This window comes from Nomascus leucogenys, chromosome 9 (genome assembly GCF_006542625.1).
Source record: "Nomascus leucogenys isolate Asia chromosome 9, Asia_NLE_v1, whole genome shotgun sequence".
Lineage (NCBI taxonomy): Eukaryota > Metazoa > Chordata > Mammalia > Primates > Hylobatidae > Nomascus > Nomascus leucogenys.
The window spans coordinates 19292388-19313731 of NC_044389.1; the positions used below are offsets into that span (position 1 = coordinate 19292388).

A 21344-nucleotide genomic window follows, 5' to 3' on the forward strand; every position below is an offset into this window, starting at 1 on the left:
TGGGAAGAAAAAGAGGTTTAATTGGACTTACATTCCACATGGCTGGGGTGGCCTCAGAATCATGGAGGGAGGTGAAAGTCACTTACATGGCACTTACATGGCACTTACATGACAGTGGCAAGAGAAAATGAGGAGGATGCAAAAGGGGAAACCCCTGATAAAACCATCACATCTCATGATACTTATTTTCTACCATGAGAACAGTATGGGGTAAACTGCCCCTAGGCTTTAAATTATCTCTTACTAAGTCCCTCTCACAACACGTGGGAATTATAGGAGTACAATTCAAGATGAGATTTGGGTGGGGACCCAGAGCCAAACCACATCATTCCACCCCTGGCCCCTCCAAATCTTATGTCCTCATATTTCAAAACCAATCACGCTTTCCCAACAGTCCCCCAAAGTCTTAACTCATTTCAGCATTAGCCCAAAAGCCCACAGTCCAAGGTCTCATCTGAGACAAGGCAAGTCCCTTCCACCTATGAGCCTGTAAAATCAAAAGCAAGCTAATTACTTCCTAGATGCAATGGGGTACATGTATTGGGTAAATACACCCATTTCTAAATGGGAGAAATTGGCTAAAACAAAGGGGTTACAGCAAGTCTGAAATCCAGCAGGATAGTCAAACTCTAAAGCTTCAAAATGATCTCCTTTGACTCCATGTCTTATATGCAGGTCACACTGATGTAAGACATAGGTTCCCATAGTTTTGGGCAGCTGTGCCACTGTGGCTTTGCAAGGTATAACTCCCCTCTTGGCTACTTTCATGGGCTGGTGTTGAGTGTCTGTGGCTTTTCCAGGTACACAATGTGAGCTGTTGGTTGATCTACCACTCTAGGGTCTGGAGGACGGTGGCCCTCTTCTCACAGCTTCACTAGGTAGTGCCCCAGCAGGGACTCTGTGTGGGACTCTGACCCCACATTTCCCTTTCACACTGCTCCAGCAGAGATTCTCCATGAGGGCCCCACCCATGCAGCAAACTTTTGCCTAGGCATCCAGGCATGTTCATACATCTTCTGAAATCTAGGTGGAGGTTTCCAAAACTCAATTCTTCATCTCTGTGTACCTGCAGGCTCAATACCATGTGGAAGCTGCCAAGGCTGGGGTTTGTACCCTCTGAAACCATCAGCTGAGCTGTACCTTGGCCCCTTTTGGCAACGGCTGGAGCAGCTGGGATGCAGGGCACCAAGTCCCTAGGCTGCACACAGCATGGGGAACCTGGGCCCGGCCTATGAAACCATTTTTCCTTCCTAGGCTTCCAGGTCTGTGATGGGTGGGGCTGCCATGGAGACCTATGACATGTCCTGGAGACATTTTTCCCTTTGTCTTGGGGATTAACATTTGACTCCTTGTTACTTATGCAAATTCCTGCAGCCAGCTTGAACTTCTCCTCAAAAAACGGGTTTTTCTTTTCTACTGCATTGTCAGGCTGCAAATTTTCTGAACTTTTATACTCTGTTTCCTTTTTAAAATTGAATGCCTTTAACAGCACCCAAGTCACACTTCAAATGCTTTGCTAATTAGAAATTTCTTCTGCCAGATACCCTAAAATCATCTCTCTTAAGTTCAATGTTCCACAAATCTCCAGAGGGGCGCAAAATGCCGCCAGTCTTTTTACTAAAACATAACAAGAGTTACCTTTACTCCAGTTCCCAACAAGTTCCTCATCTCCATCTGAGACCACTTCAGCTTGGACTTTATTGTTCATATAATTATCAGCAATTCTGTCAAAGCCATTTAACAAGCCTCTAGGAGATTCCAAACTTTTCCACCTTTTCCTGTCTTTTTCTGAGCTCTCCAAAGTGTTCCAATCTCTGACTGATACCCAGTTCCAAAGTTGCTTCCATATTTTTGGGTATCTTTTCAGCAATGCCCACTCTACTGGTACCAATTTACTATATTAGTCTATTTTCACACTGCTGATAAAGACATGCCCGAGACTGGGAAGAAAAAGAGGTTTAACTGGACTTACAGTTGTTCCACATGGCTGAGGAGGCCTCGGAATCATGACGAGAGGCTACAGGTCCTTCTTACGTGGTGGTGGCAAGAGAAAATGAGGAGCATGCAAAAGCGGAAACCCTTGATAAAACTATCAGATCTCACGAGACTTATTCACTATCACGAGAACAGTATGGGGTATATTACTGCCATGATTCAAATTGTCTCCCATCGGGTCCCTCCCACAACACATGGGAATTATAGGAGTACAATTCAAGATGAGATTTGGGTGGGGACACAGAGCCAAACCATATCAATAGCATTTCCTATATTACATTATTCTTCTAATTTTCTTAAGTTTATAGTAAAAAAAATTCACTTGGACAATTTCAAGACACACCAGAGAATCAAAATATCGTCAATGCAGTAGTTTCCAATTGGTTGGGCTGAACACATTACTTTATATCGTTTGTATCCTTAATGGCACACAGTATTAGCTGAGTAGGTTTTTTCTTATTTATTTATTTATTTTTAATGTACTATTTGTTCTCTCCTAAATTGTTATATGAGTATTTGGAAACCAAATTACTAAGATTTTCACAAAAGGTAAAATAGAGGCACATAGCTTTCTTTTAAGTAAAACGTTGCTTTACCCTCTAACCTCCAGCATCCCAGGACTAACAATCGATTGCTATTTTTTTTCTTTTTTTAGTGTCTTGATTTTTAGTCTGTTAATGATATGTAAATATTTCAGATTTTCTGTCATCCAAATAATACAGTTAGACTATAACTATAAATATTAACTTGGAACATTAAAAATAAAATTAATAGAACCGTTTTAATAGGAGATGATAAGGTCTAAAATATAAACCAGATCTGTCTCTCTATCCCTCTCTATCTGTATAAACTAATAATGTAGCAATATTACTTTCTTATTTAGCAAAGTAATTACAAAAGTTCATGCTAAATTATGATTTCATAAACAAACACATACCACAGGAGCGCAAGCATGGATGGGAAAAAACATGCTTAATTTCCTAGGTTTAATAGCTTTTAATGCAACTCCACACCTATTTGTTGAAATGTGGCTATTCTGAAGGTCCTGTGCTAGAGGAAGCTAAGCCACAGGGAGAGGGGAAGAGATGTAAGAAAAATGCACAGATAATCGTATAGCAGGTCAGGTTATAGTAAGCATTCCAGGCAAAATACTCACATGGGTTATGAAGTGTTCAAACAAAGGGGTTCAAAGGAAGAAGGCATCATAAGCAGCTGGGAAAACCAAGAAATCTAATGGAGGATATGTAATTTGAGATGGGTCTGGAAGAATGAGTAGGATTTTGAAGACAGAGACAAACAGTATGACTTCTATTTCAACTGCTATTCTTCAGGTTTTGGTAGTCATCATACTTCATTTGATGTTACAAGTTTTGGTAATTTCTTCCTTCATATCTAGCTTCTTAAATAAACCCTCTGCTACATGACCTCTGCTGAGCATTAATCATGCCAAATTAATCACTATTTTCTGGATAAGCCAAATATTCTAAAAAATCCCTATGCCTCTACTCATACTATTCTCTCTGCTTGCTTCACGTTTGTTCTTTTCCCTAAAGTAGGCTGCGAATGAATATAGAAGGCTTGGTTCATTTTCAATGTCTTCCTTGACCCCCACCTCGAAGAAGTGTGTGTATCTCACAGGTATTTCCAAATCCCTCTATATTTTCTTTGATTATTGTCTCTCACATTGTATCCATTTATCAAGGAACAAGCTTGTTCCTCCACACAGAGAGGTTCTGAAGTAAGGGCAGGAGAAGCCATATGGGTATCTTCCGGCCCAGGCTGTCAGGTGGTCAGTATTCGGTCTGTATATACTCTGATGCAATCAATCAGTTTTTGAAGGAAAGAACGGTAAGCGCAAATAGAACCAGAGCTTGTGTAGCAGGGTTCATATAAGCAGTGGTTCTTACTGAAAAACAGACCCTGGTCTCTCGGGCTCACTTCTTCCTCCGTGTGAATCACTAATAGGAGGGGACCGAAGGCTGAGGCCAGGCCACCTGGAAGCCCACAACGCTGCTAGTAGCAGCGACAGCAGTAATAGAAACTCACTACTGTAAAATCCTCAGTGCGTTTCCATGTGCTTTCCCTGTCATCTAAATGCTTCTCTTCAGCGGCCTAAGGTGGCCCTTCATTTTTCCCCGAGTTCAGGGAAACACCTCCCTTCTTTGAGAATGTGAGAAAAAAATGGGATTTTCCTGGGGCTGAGAGTGGGGATTCCCTTTCCAGAAACGTGCAATTTTTTTCATCCCGCCCACCTGGACTGAAGGCGATCAAAGCGAGGGAGCTGGTGGCATATTGGAACACTCCAAGCACCCTGGCCCCCCTCCTCTCAGAGAAGGGTCTGGAGCCCCGCAATCCGCTAATTAGCTCGCCCCCATTGGTTGTCCCTAAGGCACCCCCGTGCCGTCACTGTGCTATGCTAATGAGGGGGAGTCTCATTGGCTGGGCCTCCAGCTCCAGCTCCGCAGGGAGATTGCGGGGAGAGCCGGGTTGGCCACGTCTGGGGCCGAAACCCACCGCCCCCGACTCCCGCCAGCTCAGGGCTGTGCCGGATGCAAGCCCGCCCGAGGGAACGGTAGCCGGGCGGCTGCCCTCTGGGAGGATGTGGCAACTGCCTTTAAGGAAAGTGCTTCACCGTCAAGCGGCGCTCACTCCCACCCCTCTCCCCTCTTTCTAGGCACCGCGCGTCTTTTTCGGCGAAGTAACTTTTTATACCCGCCTCCCCCTAGTCCTGGGGACCAGAGGCGGTGCCGAGCCTGGGGGCGGTTCCTTGGCAGCGTTGATTCTTGTCAGAGCCAGACTTTTGCTCCTGGGTTGGGTTTGCATCATCCCCATTACACCCTCGGGAAAGAGGAGCCAGCCCCCTTTCAAGCCTTAGCTTCCGGCTCCAAGCCGAACCCCTCCCCCTCCCTGTCCCCTTCCCCTTCTCCCATCCCTCTCTTGGCCACAGCGTCTTGTTAGTCCTCTTCCTTTACTCCGCAATATTTTCTTTCTTTCTCCCTCCTCTCCTCCATTTGTTGTTTAATGTTTCCCACTCTTTGAGGAAGGATGGTTGATTTGGAGAGCGAAGTGCCCCCTCTGCCTCCCAGGTACAGGTTTCGAGATTTGCTGCTAGGGGACCAAGGATGGCAAAACGACGACAGGTAAGTGGTGTGGTGGAGGATTGTTCTGTAAATATTGCTGAAAAAGAGACGGAAATGGGAGGGCCGAAGTGGGGAAAGGAGGGAGAAAAGGAAAACGGAGCCAGAGAGGGAGACTAGGCTGGGGGAGGGAGTAAAAGAGACTCTGATTTGTCTCTCCATTTTGACTCTATAGAACTGTTGCTATAGATAAGGAACTCTTTTTCTTTACACTTTTCTTATTCTTGCAAGGTATTTATTGCATTCATTTGGTGCTTATTCTTTTGTCTATCTGTGCTTTTCTAGGATGTGTATAAGGCTGGTATCAGAGGTACAATACACCCAAATGGTATGCAATGTCAGTTCCAAAAAATTTGCATTTTTTTCCTTAGGTGTGGTTAATCAAACTCAAAATTGCATGCAAGTTGTTTGGAAAAGCACATTAGAAACTTAAAATCTCCTGAGTCTATTTACTTACTCCTTGTCTGTGTTGTCTTAAGTAGGTATCTACTTGGCACTGGAAATTTTATGCTGTTTAAACATTTTGGAGTTTTAAGTAGACAATTGATTTAAATATGTAACAGGTAGTTAGTGAAAATAACAACCTTTTTAATACAGTATACTCACTCTGAACCGGTAACTCTGACCATTATGAATAATGATGTTTGTATAATATGATACAACCTTTTCATAACTAGTATATTTTTTAACTGAAACAGAATATATGTCTCCAAATTAAAATTAAGTTTCAAAACTAGAATATTTATTGTTAGCAAAATATTGTTCATGTGTTTTATTTATAGCATTACTGCTTTGCACAAACTTCTGAAATTCCTCTGTCTATTTCTGTCTCAAGCACATTTTGTATTTCAGTGAATTTAGTATTTTCTGGAATAGTCATCCCATATATCACATGCCACATTTCTTTGTTTTAAAATAATACATGTATACTAACTAGGTTCTCAACTCAATTGAAATGTTTCATTGAAGTTTAGTTTGGTATTGATGTGCTATTTTAATTATATAAAAGATCCATTATTGGTCCAATCCAAAATCCCCTCCTCATTCACCACTGACCAATACACTCTGTTTCTTTTCTTCACCTTTTCAGCTCCCAATAGCAACTCCTGTCTCTACACACTGAGGATTTTATCTTGAGTATCAGTTATGGGCATCTTGTTTGGTCTCATATTAGTAATTTGAAAGGAGATGGATGCTTTGTAGAGGATATTTTGATTCAATCTCTTTTTTAGGCAAAACCACACATATTGGCTAAAAATTTAAAGAAGTAATACCAATTTCTCAGTATTCTTGTAGAGTGTTTGAGTAAACTGAAGATAAGGAAAATAATTTTTAAGTGAATTTGTAATACAAATTGACATTTAGATAAACTGCATTTGCCTGGTTAAATGGCTTAGTAAGTGTAGCATGGTGTTCCTAGTGACTGAATGTATATTTAGTTCAGGACGTCAGATCATTATATAGAATAGAAATCCTCTTTGTAGAAAGTGTGAGATAGATTAAACACATAAAGCACATACTTTGGTTATAGTGATGGTATTGTTGTTTGTTTGTTTGTTTTAAATATCATATCTAATATGTTAATTTTCATGTGGTTGCCCTCATTTTTCAAAGGATGCTGCAGAAATATTTTAGTAATTAAGAATTTTGGTTAGTTGAACACTGCCTAAATGGATCACTGCCATATTAAAAAAGTTTTGCAGAATGGTTAAAATTTTATGTTATATTAAAAGGTTATGCTAGCCCAACTTTAACTTAAAAAGCAGGTCACATTTACTACTAAAATAAGTTATTAAACATTTAAAACAATCATTCAACCATTTTTAAGGATTTGGCTACTGTTGTGGCTTCATGGAAAACTATTCTTTGGTTTTGGTTCCATTTGTTGTTAATCTTTGAAGGCAAGATACTTGGAGTCAGAGAAACCCAGACTTCAGTCCTTCGCTGTTTCCTTCACTAGCTGAGTGGCCTTGGGAAAGTCATTCAGCCATTATGAGATTCAGCAATCTTATTTTTTATAATGGGAATTATACTATCTACCTTATAAAACTGTGACAAGAGGAAGGATGGAGAGGCACAGAACTAACATTTAGTTGGAACTAAGTACTCCCAAGTTCTTTTAACTGTGCGATATGTTCTTTCTTAGTTAATCCTCAGATGAACTCTGAATAGCAGGCAATTATGTTAGGCACAAGGAAACGAAATTTTGGTAAATTAAATACTTGTCTTGGATATTATATCTTATCAGTGTAAAGATGGCTCTTCAGTTCAGTTTATTGTTATTCAAATCCCTCAAGAAATTCTTAAGTTCTTTTCACTTAATTTATTTGAACTTATAAGAATAATTTGCAGCACCTAGCACAGTTTAGGTGCTCATTAAATATTAGTCCCTTCTTCACTTCTGATTTGCCATTTGCAATCCTTTTTTTTTCCTTTTCAGACTCCTAAGCTAATATGTGGTAGTAGGTAAAGTCATCTTCCTTGTCTATAATATGGTGACAAATTCCTCTTTGCAATTACGCCTGAATAGCAATCTTATTCTACTCAGTTATCTTCTTGGACTCAATTCCTATAGAGTTGAGGAGGAAGCCCTCTTTCATGTAGGAGTAGGTAGATCACTTCCAGCAACAGATACATTTAGTGCTCTGCCCATATTCTCAAAGCAACTTTCTTTGAACACCTCCTGCATGAGGTTTTCTCCCCACCACCAACCTCAGGTGCATCCAAGTCCTGCTTGGAGAACAAGCTGGAGTGTCACTGAGTAAATAGGCTGTTTCTGAATCAATACTTTTGCTTCCTTGCTCCTTAGCTTGGATAATTCTGAAGCATATTCTACACTGTGTCCAAAGGGACTGAGCTCCACTTGCCCGCAGTGATAACTGGCTTAATACTGAAAGCTTTATTGGCTTCTGTCTCTCTTCTCCCCTACTGGTGTTTTATCTGTGATCAATTCCCAAATAAACTGCTTTTGCTGCAATCTTATCTCAAGCTTACCTTCTGGGAGAATCTGAATCAAGATAGCTGTTTTCTGGATCTAGAGAGCCACATCCTTGTAATGATGGGGGAACCGTGTTCCAAATGTAGGAACATAAACACTTTCTACCTTGTTCCTTACTGTAAGAATTTCAAACTCCATCTTAGGTCATAGTTAACTGGCATATGAAAATAAATGAAGCATATGATAGATGCTCAAATGGGTGTTGTTAAAGATGTAATATTGATGGGCCTATTAGGATATAGGAAATGTGTATTCCATATCATAGATTTTCTGTGAATCAACTTTGGATAAGTAGGTCATCTAAATTTATATTGTGCCACCTTTTGTGTAGGTAAAAACACATACACATACACTGGCATAATGTACATGTAATGTATATAGTGTATATGTAACAGATATGCATTGCTTTTGTAATATATGTATTATAAAATATGGTATATTGTGTGCTAAAAATTGTATATTATGTAATGCATCATATATTACAAATATATGTGATGAATAATATACATTATAATATATGTAATGAGTATATATGTGTTTGTATTATCTTAATGCCGTCCTTAGATAATTGCTTCTCACTCATTTGCACTCTGATATCCTTTTCTGAGTAGGACATATGGGAATAGGGTTAGACACAGCAGTGCAGAGAATTTAGCACATGGATAACACTACTTCTGTGAGGCTATGAAATAAGTTTGAGTTGCTAAATGAGAATATTGCTTATGTGTAGGGATGTCTTTTGTATATATGATGCACACTTACTTGTTTGACATCCTGAGTAAAAAACAAAAATCTAATTCAAGTGGTTTGTATAATATGTCTTTAATGGCCATTCATTCGTTCAGCTAATATTTGAATGTTTGCTACGTCTCAGGGCCCCATTAGGTTAGGTTTTGGGACAAATACGGAAAGGAATATGAAATAGTGCTCGGTCTGGAGGGGGTCACAGATATGATAAGAGGTTAATTCACCCCAGAATATTGACAGTATTGCTTATGTTATGATGATGTCCTTATAGAATTTCCATTTTAAGACTGTCAAGAAGATTCTGCACCATTTGTAGAAAGGATATTCAGCATTTGCTTGAAAATAAAGTAGTTGAAATGACATATTAGAGATGGCTCAAGGCATTCAACATTCAATATTCAACTTCTGGCACCAAGCCATCTTCCTGCCTCGGACTCCCAAAGTGCTGGGATTATAGGTGTGAGCCACTGCTCCAAGCCTGTTTTCTGTTTTAATATTTCTATGATTCACAAAGCAGTAAAGATTTAGAATAATCTCCTGCAGTTAAAGATTGATAAGTTACAAGTTTTAAAAGTCATCAACCAGTTATACAAGCCTTCTCCTGTTTCATCATGATTTAGTAATTTTAAACTTTGGAACACAACACACTTAATGTGAATAAATTGTCATAATTCCAATTACTGTTATTGGAAAATCCTCAGTTGTAGCCATAGAAGAGAAGGTCATTTATTTAATTAAGACCATTCTAGTTTTCAAAAATCAGGTCATTTGTTTCAAATCCAATAATTTCATGTATACCTTTTGTATTTTATAGGTGGCCTTTAGAAGTAATTCAAGGAAGTCAACTAATGCATTGTAGTTGTTAAAACATTAAAGGATTTGAACACAGTACAAGTCAATCCATTAACAGTTTAAGAGGTATTTATAAAAATAGGGAAATATTTCAACAGCATTTGGAATATGTGTAATTTTAGATATACACTGCAAAATATATTGCTTTACATAATCAAATTCAATTGTGAGAATGGGTTTTGTATTGACATATTAAACATTTTATAAATTACCAATTTTATCTCCCATAATAAATTATATACTGTTTTGAAAAGCAGCCATTTATTATAAAATATTTATTCTAAATTTTAAGTTCAGGTTAGTAAAGACAATTTTAAATTTTTGAGTGCCATTAAAATGAATGACACATTATTTTTACTCTTTAATCAGATAGTGGCATCAGCTATGCATATACAATATCTACAAAAAGGATTTAAGCATTTACTTTAGAAAGAGAGCTTAGACAATCCTGTTTCTTATCAATATCGACTTTATTAAGAAAAATATCCACAAATAAGGCAATAGAAAATTAGAAACTTAAACAGGTAATGGTATAAAAAAATAGACTTTGGGCCAGGCGCGGTGGCTCACGCCTGTAATTCCAGCACTTTGGGAGGCCGAGGCGGGCGGATCACAAGGTCAGGAGATAGAGACCATCCTGGCTAACACAGTGAAACCCTGTCTCTACTAAAAAATACAAAAAATTAGCCAGGCGAGGTGGCGGGCGCCTGTAGTCCCAGCTACTGGGGAGGCTGAGGCAGAATGGCGTGAACTCCGGGGGGTGGAGCCTGCAGTGAGCCGAGATCACGCCACTGCACTCCAGCCTGGGTGACAGCAAGACTCTGTCTCAAAAAAAAAAAAAAAAAATAGACTTTGAATATATATAGTGTAAAACGTAAAATGCAGAGAAAAATGTATTATTTAATAATTATTGTTTTTCAATCACTACTAAGAATTCAGACATCAATATTTTATATAAAACACACAAGGTTCTTTTCTTTTAACCAATTCTTATAAATAAAATTGAAATGTGACTTTTCGAATTACTGATACTTTATTTTTAAAGTTTGATTTAATTTAACAGCTATCATATACTCACTTTCTGTATTTGGTTACATATTAGTAGTACTTCTGTGAGTGACTTAATCATTTCCCCGGGGCTACACTGAATACTGTCACATTCGGTATTATGTTCCGATATCTGAATTTCGTGGGGACACCAACATTAAGATCATAGCAATTGATCCTTTTGTCATTGATGGTTCATCTGTTTTTATTAGAGTATTTATGTATTGCCTATGTCATATTATTTATTATGTACCATGCTTGTCTGTTATCTTTAGAAAATAAAGCAAAAAGCAATATTTTTTACAGTGAAACGGTAACCAGTTGCTTTATATACTTATAATTTGAAATTAAGCTCACTTGGCCTTTCTCTGAGCAATATTTAATGTTGAGCAGTATCCTTCATCAAGATGTCTTTTTCTGAGTTTTAAATTTGGAATTAAAATTTTCTCTGCAAAAGCAATCAAAACAATAAATAATTATCCAGAAAGACAGTTATTTTTAATCTTTCACAATCCTTGATTGGATATGGGATTTTTTTAATGGGTCATAGAAAAAAAATCCTTTTCACAGGATCTTAATCATTAGCAATTGAGTTGTAATTTAAGTAACAGACATCTATCTAAACATTGTGAGATAGTAAATAGGATAAACTGTGTCCACATTGGTAACAATATATTGTAGTCATCTGCTCAACTTCTTTTTGAAATTAGGATGGATATGAATGTCAGACATATTACCAAAGAAATAAGACTTTTAGATAAAATATTTAGGAACAAAAATGCAGTATGGGGCAATTTATCTTTTACATTGTTTTGTAATCTTATGTGGCAATTCTAAAAAAAAGAAGTAGGCTAACATAAAGGGTCAGAGAATTGGTAAGATGGCTATAAAATTGGTGAAACACCATCATAATAAGTGGATTAAAATAGTCACTGTATCAGTAGAGCCAATTCTGTTTTTGCTAAATAACATCTCCTTACAGAAACTTCTGACAGTTGTGGATATATTGGTCTTTATCATTTCAAAATTTAAATGATAGCCTGCAGAAACATTTAATAGCATTGGCATCATTCTTTCACAGACATTAAACACCCTACTAATTATCAAGAAGCACACTAAACTCTAGGGATAAAATTGTGAGCAAAATAGACCTAGTTCAGACGTAAATGATTTTACAGTAGTGGAAACCGCTATTAGATTTAAAAATACATACACAAACTTAATTACAGTTGTGCTAGGCTATAAAGGAGAATTGCACAATGTTATGAGAGAGCATGATTGAAGATGAGCCTAGTCTGGCAGATGAAACAGTGGTCTGGGGGAAAGTTTTCAAAGAAATCTGTGTTGAAATCGAGGTCTAAGGATGAGAAGATGTTGGTAGATTAAAAGGGAAAAGAATATTTCAGGCTAAGGAGCAGCTTGCCTAAAAGGCCACTGTCAGGAGAGAGCAAGGCATTTTCAAGGAACTGAGGAGAGTCAGAGGCATGTGGAAGTATGGGTCTGGAGTTCAAGAGACCAAACTAGGCTTTACATGTGGCTTGTTACTGAAGCTATCCATAGCTACGGAGAAAATCACTTTTAGAAGAGAAGGGTGGGCCTGGAGCACTGACACAATTTCATACTCAGTACAAAGTCAAAATTGGTTGGGTGAGGTTGTAGATGGTAGCATACAAGTGAAGGTGGGGGACTTTAAGTCCCTTCTCATCTTGAGATTTCTGCCTATGTAGAGTAGAGATGGATAAGCAAGGCCAGAAACTTCTTTAGAAGTAGAAGTGCTGGTGGTATGTGAAATTTTAAAGGTATCAGCAAATGACCAAACTTTATGAATAAACAAATTGTCAATATTGAGCATAGAGGCTGTTTTACTCTTGCAATTAAATAAAATATAGAGCACTGTTAATCTGTCAAACATGCAGTGTGATCCATATCAAGTATGGATATCTAATATACATGTATTTCTACTGTTGTGCTCCATAACATAGAAACCAAGAAATTCACCACACATCATAACCATGTTTTACTTCGTCAACCAAACTGCATCATTAGTTTTTTGTTGCCTAAAGCAATCACTGATAGTGACAACTTTTCTGATGTTATGTGTTTTGTCACTGTAGTTTTCTTAATTAAACGCTCATGTAATAAAAACAAAAACTTTGTGCTCTTAGGAGCTGAGGTTCCTTTGCATGCCTTGCAGCCAACCACCTCCATCTCTCCAGCTTACAGCTTTGTTTATGTGTATTTGGCCTCACAATTTGTCCCAGCAAATTGGGTATTGGAGGACCCTAAGCCACTGGGATATTTCATTGCGTACCTCTCATGGAGAAGAGTGATCATGTACATGCTTGCAGCAGATGAATAGAAAACTAGGCTCCATGGAGGCCAGAAAACACTGTGAAATGACATTGGATTCTCTGTAGCTGGTCGTATAAAAGCAGAGGAGTGAATTAGAAATTTCTGACCCTGACTCCTAAATAACTAGGTACAACTAGAACAAGCTGACTCATACATAAAGTCTTAGATGTAGTATAATTTCAGATTAAGGAGGAACCACTGCATATACTTGAAAAAATAAATCATTAACGTAAATGAAATAAATCAGTTCAGTGATATTAGACTTATTTGTCTCTCTTGACTGGGAAGTGGAGATGGCTTTGGAGTTTGGAGGTAAAGAGTTGAGAACCTGGAAAGCCCTAGTTGCCTGAAAGAAATAGAGAAAAATGTGCTCTTGGATGTGAGGCAGAAGATAATCAGCAAAAGAGGGAGACTAAGGACAGTGAGACTTCTCTCCACAATTTTGCCTTAGATTGAACGTATTTATCTTAGTCTTTTCTGAAAAATAGAAGCAGTGAAGGAAAACAGAAACAGAACCCAATTGTCAAGCATGGCTGATGTGTAGGGGACAATTGGACAATCGCCTGGCAGCACATCTCCAACCCTTTGACCTCTTTCCTCTTTAGAGTCTTAAGTGTACCTCTCTTCCAATCAGTGCTTTAGTAGTCTTAGCACTACTGCAATTTTATGCCACAGCTTTAAAGGGTGAGAATCATACCCCTCTGTGTATGCATTCCTTGAATTCAGAGTTGTATTACTTCCAATTTTCACAGTATGTAAATATGGGTAAGAAATGGACTTTGCATATAAAGCCAGAAAACAGTAAATCTAAGAAACAGTGAACTGGTTGTTCTTGGCTTTCTTGCACTGGACTTACACAGAATCATAATGATGAATTGTTATTACAAGGGCACACTTAGCCATCTTGTAAATCACTGTGTGAATAGGGATAAAAGTGGATTAACACATTTCGACCTCATTTAACTCCCTGTGGGAAAACTTGTAGATTGTCCACATATTATAAACAACTAGTTGTTAACAACAGGGGCCAGATGTCTAGTTTAATAACGGACAGCCTGCTGTCTCAAGTCTGTCAAAAACTGAAATACTACTCTGTCCCCTAAGGATCAGATAGGGTGATCAGCAAGCTGCACAGGTTCCATTAAGGAGTGATGGTAATGACTTCTGTCACTGCCACACCATGTGGTGATTACATTGGAAAATTATAGATGGAAGCTGTCAATATTTTGTTTCTATTTCTTACCTTTCTCTGCTCAAAAGAGTTTATGTGCTATTTCATCCGTTTCCAATAAAAATGCAGAAGATAAGGTGAAAATGTATGATAATATTTAATATAGTATTTATCATAACATCAGAGAACATTTACCAACTACTTAGCATGTGTCAAACATTTTTCTAAGCATGTTACATGTATTACCTTATTTAATCTTTATACCACTTCTGAGAAATTCTGTTATTTTTCCCATTTTACAAATGAATCAACCAAGGTACAGAAATATATCACTTGTTCAAAGTCACATAACCTGTAAGAGGTAACTAGGATCTAATTATTATGCCTATTCACTATGTTTACAACATACACAAATGTGATTTAATGCTATTTAAATAATAGGAAGAACAACATTCAAACAAATTTAAAGGCTTTTGAAGTCAGAAAAATCATACAGCTGTTGCATCCCTGTAGGCCAGTGTTATAGTGACTTGATTAAGTGTTAGGGAATTTTTGAAGTTGGTCATACTTTCTGAAAGAAAAACCCCTTTTGCCTCTAGATGTAGAGCATGGTTCTTTTGACAGTCTGGAGAAAGTAGAATGAAATGGAAAATTAGCAAAACAAACTAAGGCAATGGTTTTATTTGTGTGTGTATCGGGGTATAGATTATTATTGATTGATTCACTGAAATAGGGTAAAGGTAGTTAGTATCCCAGGAACAAAATAAAAACAGTATCCCAGGAACAAAATAAAAACAGCAGAATGGATAATATGAAAAAGCAAGTGAATAATAAATGAATCATGAGCATATATCAATCAAAAAGGCATCATGTAAGATCAAATTGTTAACTTACTAAGACATTTTAAAATGTCCACTTTGAATGCTTTGGCCAGGGTCATCCATTTATTTGCTACTTTAGTTAATCCACAATTATTATTTTTTATAGCTGTTTTTATTTTTTAACATTTTTCTCAGTAGGACTTTAAGATTTCCTGTTTATGCTTCTATCTCCTGAAGTATTTGTATCAGTGTGAAATTGATTTTTTTCTCAATACTGTACTGGGATAATGAAAACACTATGCAGGGATGTTATGAAATTTAGATATCATAAGGTGAAGTTACTTGATTTAGGGCTTAACACTTGGGCCTACTTATTAGTATGTTTTGCCTGTTCTAAAGATTTGTAGTGGTTCACAGAAATTCATGCAATAGCATAGAATAAATAGAAAGTACAACAGAATGAAAAGATAATAAGGAAAAAACCAAGTTAGGAGTATGTAGGTACATGGTATGACTTCCATCAATTTGTATGTATTTACTGGAGATGGGTTGCAAAATTAGCCAGAGCAAAGATAAGGGCATGATCAGTTGCATAAGACGAGAAATGAATGAGTAGTTCAGAAGAAACACAGCTTTCCTTGGGGCTCAAATTTAAAGGAAATTTATCCTGTGGATCTTTGATTAGTGTACAGTATTCTTATCCACTCTCCTATCATAAAATAGCAAGTTTCGTAAGACTCATAACATTCTTACTCCCTGGTGCTGATATAACTAGAGAGAATTGTTCTCTTAAAGTAGATCTACAGGACACACCCAGTACTGTATTTCGGGTACATCCTATAGGAAAAAAAAATTATGTGAGGTTACAGATTGATTATATTATTGATATATTGTATTGTGTACAGTGTACACTGCTTAGTCTTTCATGTAATCTTCCTTAAAAACCTTTTTTTTTGGTGTAGGTGGCTTTGATTAATAACAAAGGATGCAAAGAGATTGAAGTTACATTCTTTGTTGAGAACCTGATATGTAAATGTAGTCAATAGATACTATAATAGAATGGCTGTCCTTTGATGGAGAACATACTAGAATTCTAACCAAAACACAAACCTGAATTATGTTTACTCTCTCCTCTTTACCTATATTGGACTAATTACTTATTTTCTTTTTCCACAAGTGCCCAAAGTAAATATACAATTTAATGTTCTATTAAGACTTTGTAAAGACTTGGTGGGGTGGCTCATGCCTATAATCTCAGCACTCTGGGAAGCCAAGGCAGGCTGATTTCTTGAGCCCAGGTTCTAGATCAGCCTGGGAAAAAGGGCAAAACTCCATCACTACAAAAAGTACAAAAAATTAGCCAGGTGTGTTGGTGTGTGCTGTAATCCCAGCTACTCTGGAGGCTGAGGTAGGAGGATCGCTTCAGCTGGGAGGTCGAGGCTGCAGTGAACCGTGATCACATGATTGCATGCCAGCATGACATCCTGTCTCAAACAAACAAAATAAATAATTAAAAAATAAAGGCTTTGTAAGAATCCTGAATTTGGTTATTAATATAGCCGTATACAGCCAGCCTTCTCATATCCATGGGTTTTGCTTCTGTGGATTTAACCAATCATGGAGGGAAATTATTTTTAAAAAACAAATAATCCCATCAAAAAGTAGGCAAAGGACATGAATAGACAAGTCTCAAAACAGGATGCACAAATAGCCAGCAAACATGAAAAAATGCTCAACATTACTAATTATCAGGGAAATGCAAATTAAAACCACAATGTGATATCACCTCACTCCCACAAGAATGGCCATGATTATGAAGTCAAAAAACAATAAATGTTGGCGTGGGTGTGGTGAAAAGGGAACACTTTTACATTGCTGGTGGAAACGTAAATTAGTACAACCACTGTGGAAAACAGTGTGGAGATTCCTTGAAAAATTAAAAGTTGTACTACCATTTCATCTAGCAATCCCACGACTGGGTACCTACTCAAAGGAAAAGAAGTCACTATGTGTGTGAAAACGACACATGCACATGCATATTTATAGCAGCATTACTTGTAATTGCAAATATATGGAACTGATCTAAGTGCCCATCAACCAACAACTGGATAAAGAAAATGTGATATATATATATATATATTCACCATGGAATACAACTCAGCCATAACAAGGAACAAAATAATGTCTTTTGGAGCAACTTGGATGGAGCTGGAGGCCATTATTCTAAGTGAAGTAACTCAGGAATGGAAAACCAAACATCATGTGTTCTCACTTGTAAGTGGAAGCTAATCTATGAGGATGCAAAGGCATAAGAGTGATATAATGGACTTTGGAGACTTGGGAGGAAGGTTGGGAGGAAGTGTGAGGGATAAAAGACAATATATTGTGTACAGCATACACTGCTCAGGTGATGGGTGCACTAAAATCTCAGAAATCACCACTAAAACACTTATCCACATAACCAAAACCCACCTGTGCCCCCAAAACTATTGAAATAAAATAAAAATTAAAAGCCTACTACAAAAAATACAAATGAAAAGCCAGTACAGTATTACAATTATTTATGTGGCATTTACATTGTACTAGTTATTATAAGTAATCTGGATTTATACTTGATGGGGGGGGTATGATTAAGTTATGTGCAAACGTTATGTCATTTATATCAGAGACTTGAGCATTTGTGGATTTTAGTATCCCCAGAGGTCCTGGAACCAATCCCCTCTAGATAACAAGGGATGACTATTTATATGTACATAGATAGAGATATATATAAAGCACATGACTATTATAACCAACTTCTGGTTGCTAAGTAATTCATATTATATGAATAACCTCAAAGTAGTGCAGCTTTTTAATTTGTCTATCACCATTATTATCACTATAATTATTTCAATTATAGTGAATTAATATTAATTCATTAATATCAATTAATTCATTAATATCAATATAATTATTTCAATTCTCCATTTCAAAAACTTACACTAGATTTGTACTATTTTTTCAAATTCCCTCCTCAATTAGGTATTGAGCTCCGCCTATTGTTTCTTGGTACAGTTTCATCCTATCTTATTTAAATTACTACAGCACTTGCCAGCATAGCTTCTGTTTTATGCCCCTATCTCCAATAATCTTCAATGCTTAACTCGAGCCTCAGTCAACCTATGCATTTTCATCATAGTCTTCTTAAACATGATTTTACCGTATCATATTCACATTTAAAAACCTATGGTATGTCATTAATGCTATTATTTGAAATTTAAACTGCTGACCCAACATTCAAAGCTCTTTGTTAATTGACTTTTCTTCCTAAAATGCTTTTTGAAATTTGATCTGTGTATTTATTCACAGAAATCATCCCTCTTTTCACAAGCTGATGTCTGCTTTAGTGCCTTTGCTTGTGTCATACCATGATCTGAGGCTGTCTGGTATCATGTCACCCCCTTTTTCATTACCAGACTCTAAATTGGATGCAGTGCCAGAGTTATTAATGACATTTTGAAAACACTCTGATAACTCTATATATTCTACGTGCCATTATTTTGTTTTATAATTATGCTTATATTTTTGAAGGTATAACATAACTTTCTAGAGGTAAAGCCATGTCTTTAATTCGTTTTGGATCCTCCTACATTATTTAACAGAAGTAGTCCGTACAAAGGCTCCAAGAATTTTAGTTCTGCAGTATAAAGAAGATATTGCCAAAAGAAAAAGAAATAAGTCACAGCTATGAATATATAGGCCACCACATATATACATATGTACATTATTATAATAAAAATGAGTCATTTGAATTAAAATTCTGATCCCGCTTAGAAACAAAATAGTTTTTAATGTTCATTCTAAGCCTAGGTATTGTAGTTTAAGGTATTTGACTTGAAAATGTCTTTTCCACATCTAATTTAATATTCACAAGGAGCTTTTCTGTGGAAATAGCAAAGCAGAATGTGCTTCAGTCCATAATTCATACTGCGACAGTTCAAATGACTGTTAAAGTGAATTCTGAAATTTACATAGGGAACTGCTCAGTGAAAACCATCAATCTGCTTGACAGCCAGCAGTGCCATTGTCCAAGGGACATGTGGAGGTGTTGTAAATGATCAACTCCATCTGATACTCACATAGGTAGTGGTAGTAATACAGAATTGAGATGAACAGTATTGAATTCTTGTGTGTGTGTGTGTGTTGGTCTTCTGTAAAAATCTTTTTCTTTTCCTTATTGAGAAACCGTGCTTATAATAGTTTAGGGTCTGTTTAGTTTTGCAGTGTTAGTATGAATAAAGAATGATTTTCTTGAAGAATAAAAAGTATGTGAAATACATCTGTGACCATTATCTAAACAACATGTTCTAAGAATTCAAATAGAAGGTACGCTATTCAAAAATATGTACATTCCTATTATTATATGTGTACAAAGTCACATCTTTTGTGGGTTTTTTTTGTTACATGGAGTGACTAGTTTTTTAAATTTTTAATTTTTGTGGGTACATGGTAGGTGTATATATTTTGGGCGTACATGAGATGTTTGGATAAAGGCATGCAATGTGTGATAATCACATCATGGAAAATGGGATATCCATCCCCCCAAGCATTTATCCTTTGTGTTACAAAAAATCCAGTTGTACTCTTTTAGTTATTTTTGAAACCAATCCCACTACTGGGTATCTACCCAGAGGAAGAGAAGTCATTATACAAAACGATACTTGCACATGCATGTTCATAGAAGCGCAATTCACAATTGAAAAAATTTGGAATCAGTCCAAATGCCCTTCAATCAATGAGTGGATAAAGAAAAAAATAAAAAATATATATATACACCCATATATACATATGCATATATATGCACACATATATACATATGCATATATATACACACATATATACATATGATGGAATACTACTCAGCCATAAAAAGGAATGAATTAATGGCATTTGCAGCAACCTGGATGGAATTGGAGAATATTATTCTAAGTGAAGTAACTCCGGAATGGAAAACCAAACATCATATGATCTCACTCATAAGTGGAAGCTAAGCTATGAGGGTGCAAAGGCATAAGAATGATACAATGGACTTTGGGGACTAGGCAGGAAAGGGTAGGAGGGGGGTGAGGGATAAAAGACTACAATGTGTTCAGTGTATACTACTTGGGTGATGGGTGCACCAAAATCTTACAAATCACCACTAAAGAACTTACTCATGTAACCAAATACTACCTGTTCCCCCCACATTTTATGGAAATAAAAAATTATTTTATTAAATTAATTTATTAAATTTTCTTTAAAATTTTTTATTAAATTTAATAGAAATTATTTTTTATTTTATAGAAATAAAAAATTAAAATACATAAAAGTAAAAGTACATTTAAATTATTATTGACTATAGACTCCCTCTAGTGTTATCAAATACTAGGTCTTATTCATTCTTTCTGATTATATATATATGTATATATATTTATATATGTGCATATACATACATATATAATCAGATACATATATGTATGTATATACACATATATACGTATTTCTAACTATATGGTTAGAAAGCATTTGATAGCACATATATTAATATATAACTTTCTAACTATAAAATAACTAAATAAATACATTTATATATTTACATAGTTATATATTAATATATTTATATATAGTTAGAAAGTTATACATTAATATATGTGCTATAAATATAAATATATAAATATACAGTTAGAATGAATAAGATTATATATATATATATTTCTTTTTTTATCTTTGGTACCCATTAACCATCCCCACCTCCTCTTCCAACAGCCCACACTATCCTCCCAGCCTTTATTAAACATTCTTCTACTTTCTGTCTCCATGACTTCAATTGTTTTGATTTTTAGATCCCACAAATAAGTGAAAACATGTCATGTCTGACTTATTTTATTTAACATAATTACCTCCATTTTCATCCATGTTATTGCAAATGACAGAATCTCATTCTTTTTTATGGCTGAATAGTACACCACATTTTCTTTATCCATTCATCTGTTGATGGACACAGGTTGCTTCCAAATCTTGTGCTGCAACAAACATAGGTGTGAAGAGCACTTTTGATTTACTTCCCTCTTCTTTGTAGTGCCAGAAAGAATTTTGTAATACATCTTTTTACACTTGAAGCTTTACTACCACATGGAAGATACGAAAGAAATTCTAGTACTTACAGAAACATATAATTAAATGTGTGCCTATAAACACTAATTAAA

The 21344-nt window shown here is 36.4% G+C and overlaps 1 protein-coding gene across 2 annotated transcripts in view; it reads left to right on the plus strand.

Annotated features, from left to right (window-relative positions):
* The first annotated feature begins 4789 nt into the window (after positions 1-4789).
* KCNT2 (potassium sodium-activated channel subfamily T member 2) overlaps positions 4790-21344 on the plus strand; it is a 394167-nt gene continuing 377612 nt past the window's right edge. For both annotated transcript variants that reach the window (XM_030818707.1, XM_030818708.1), the window contains exon 1: positions 4790-5135. In XM_030818707.1, the coding sequence (XP_030674567.1) occupies positions 5041-5135 (95 nt within the window). In that variant the 5' untranslated portion in view covers positions 4790-5040. The remainder of the gene's footprint in view (positions 5136-21344) is intronic.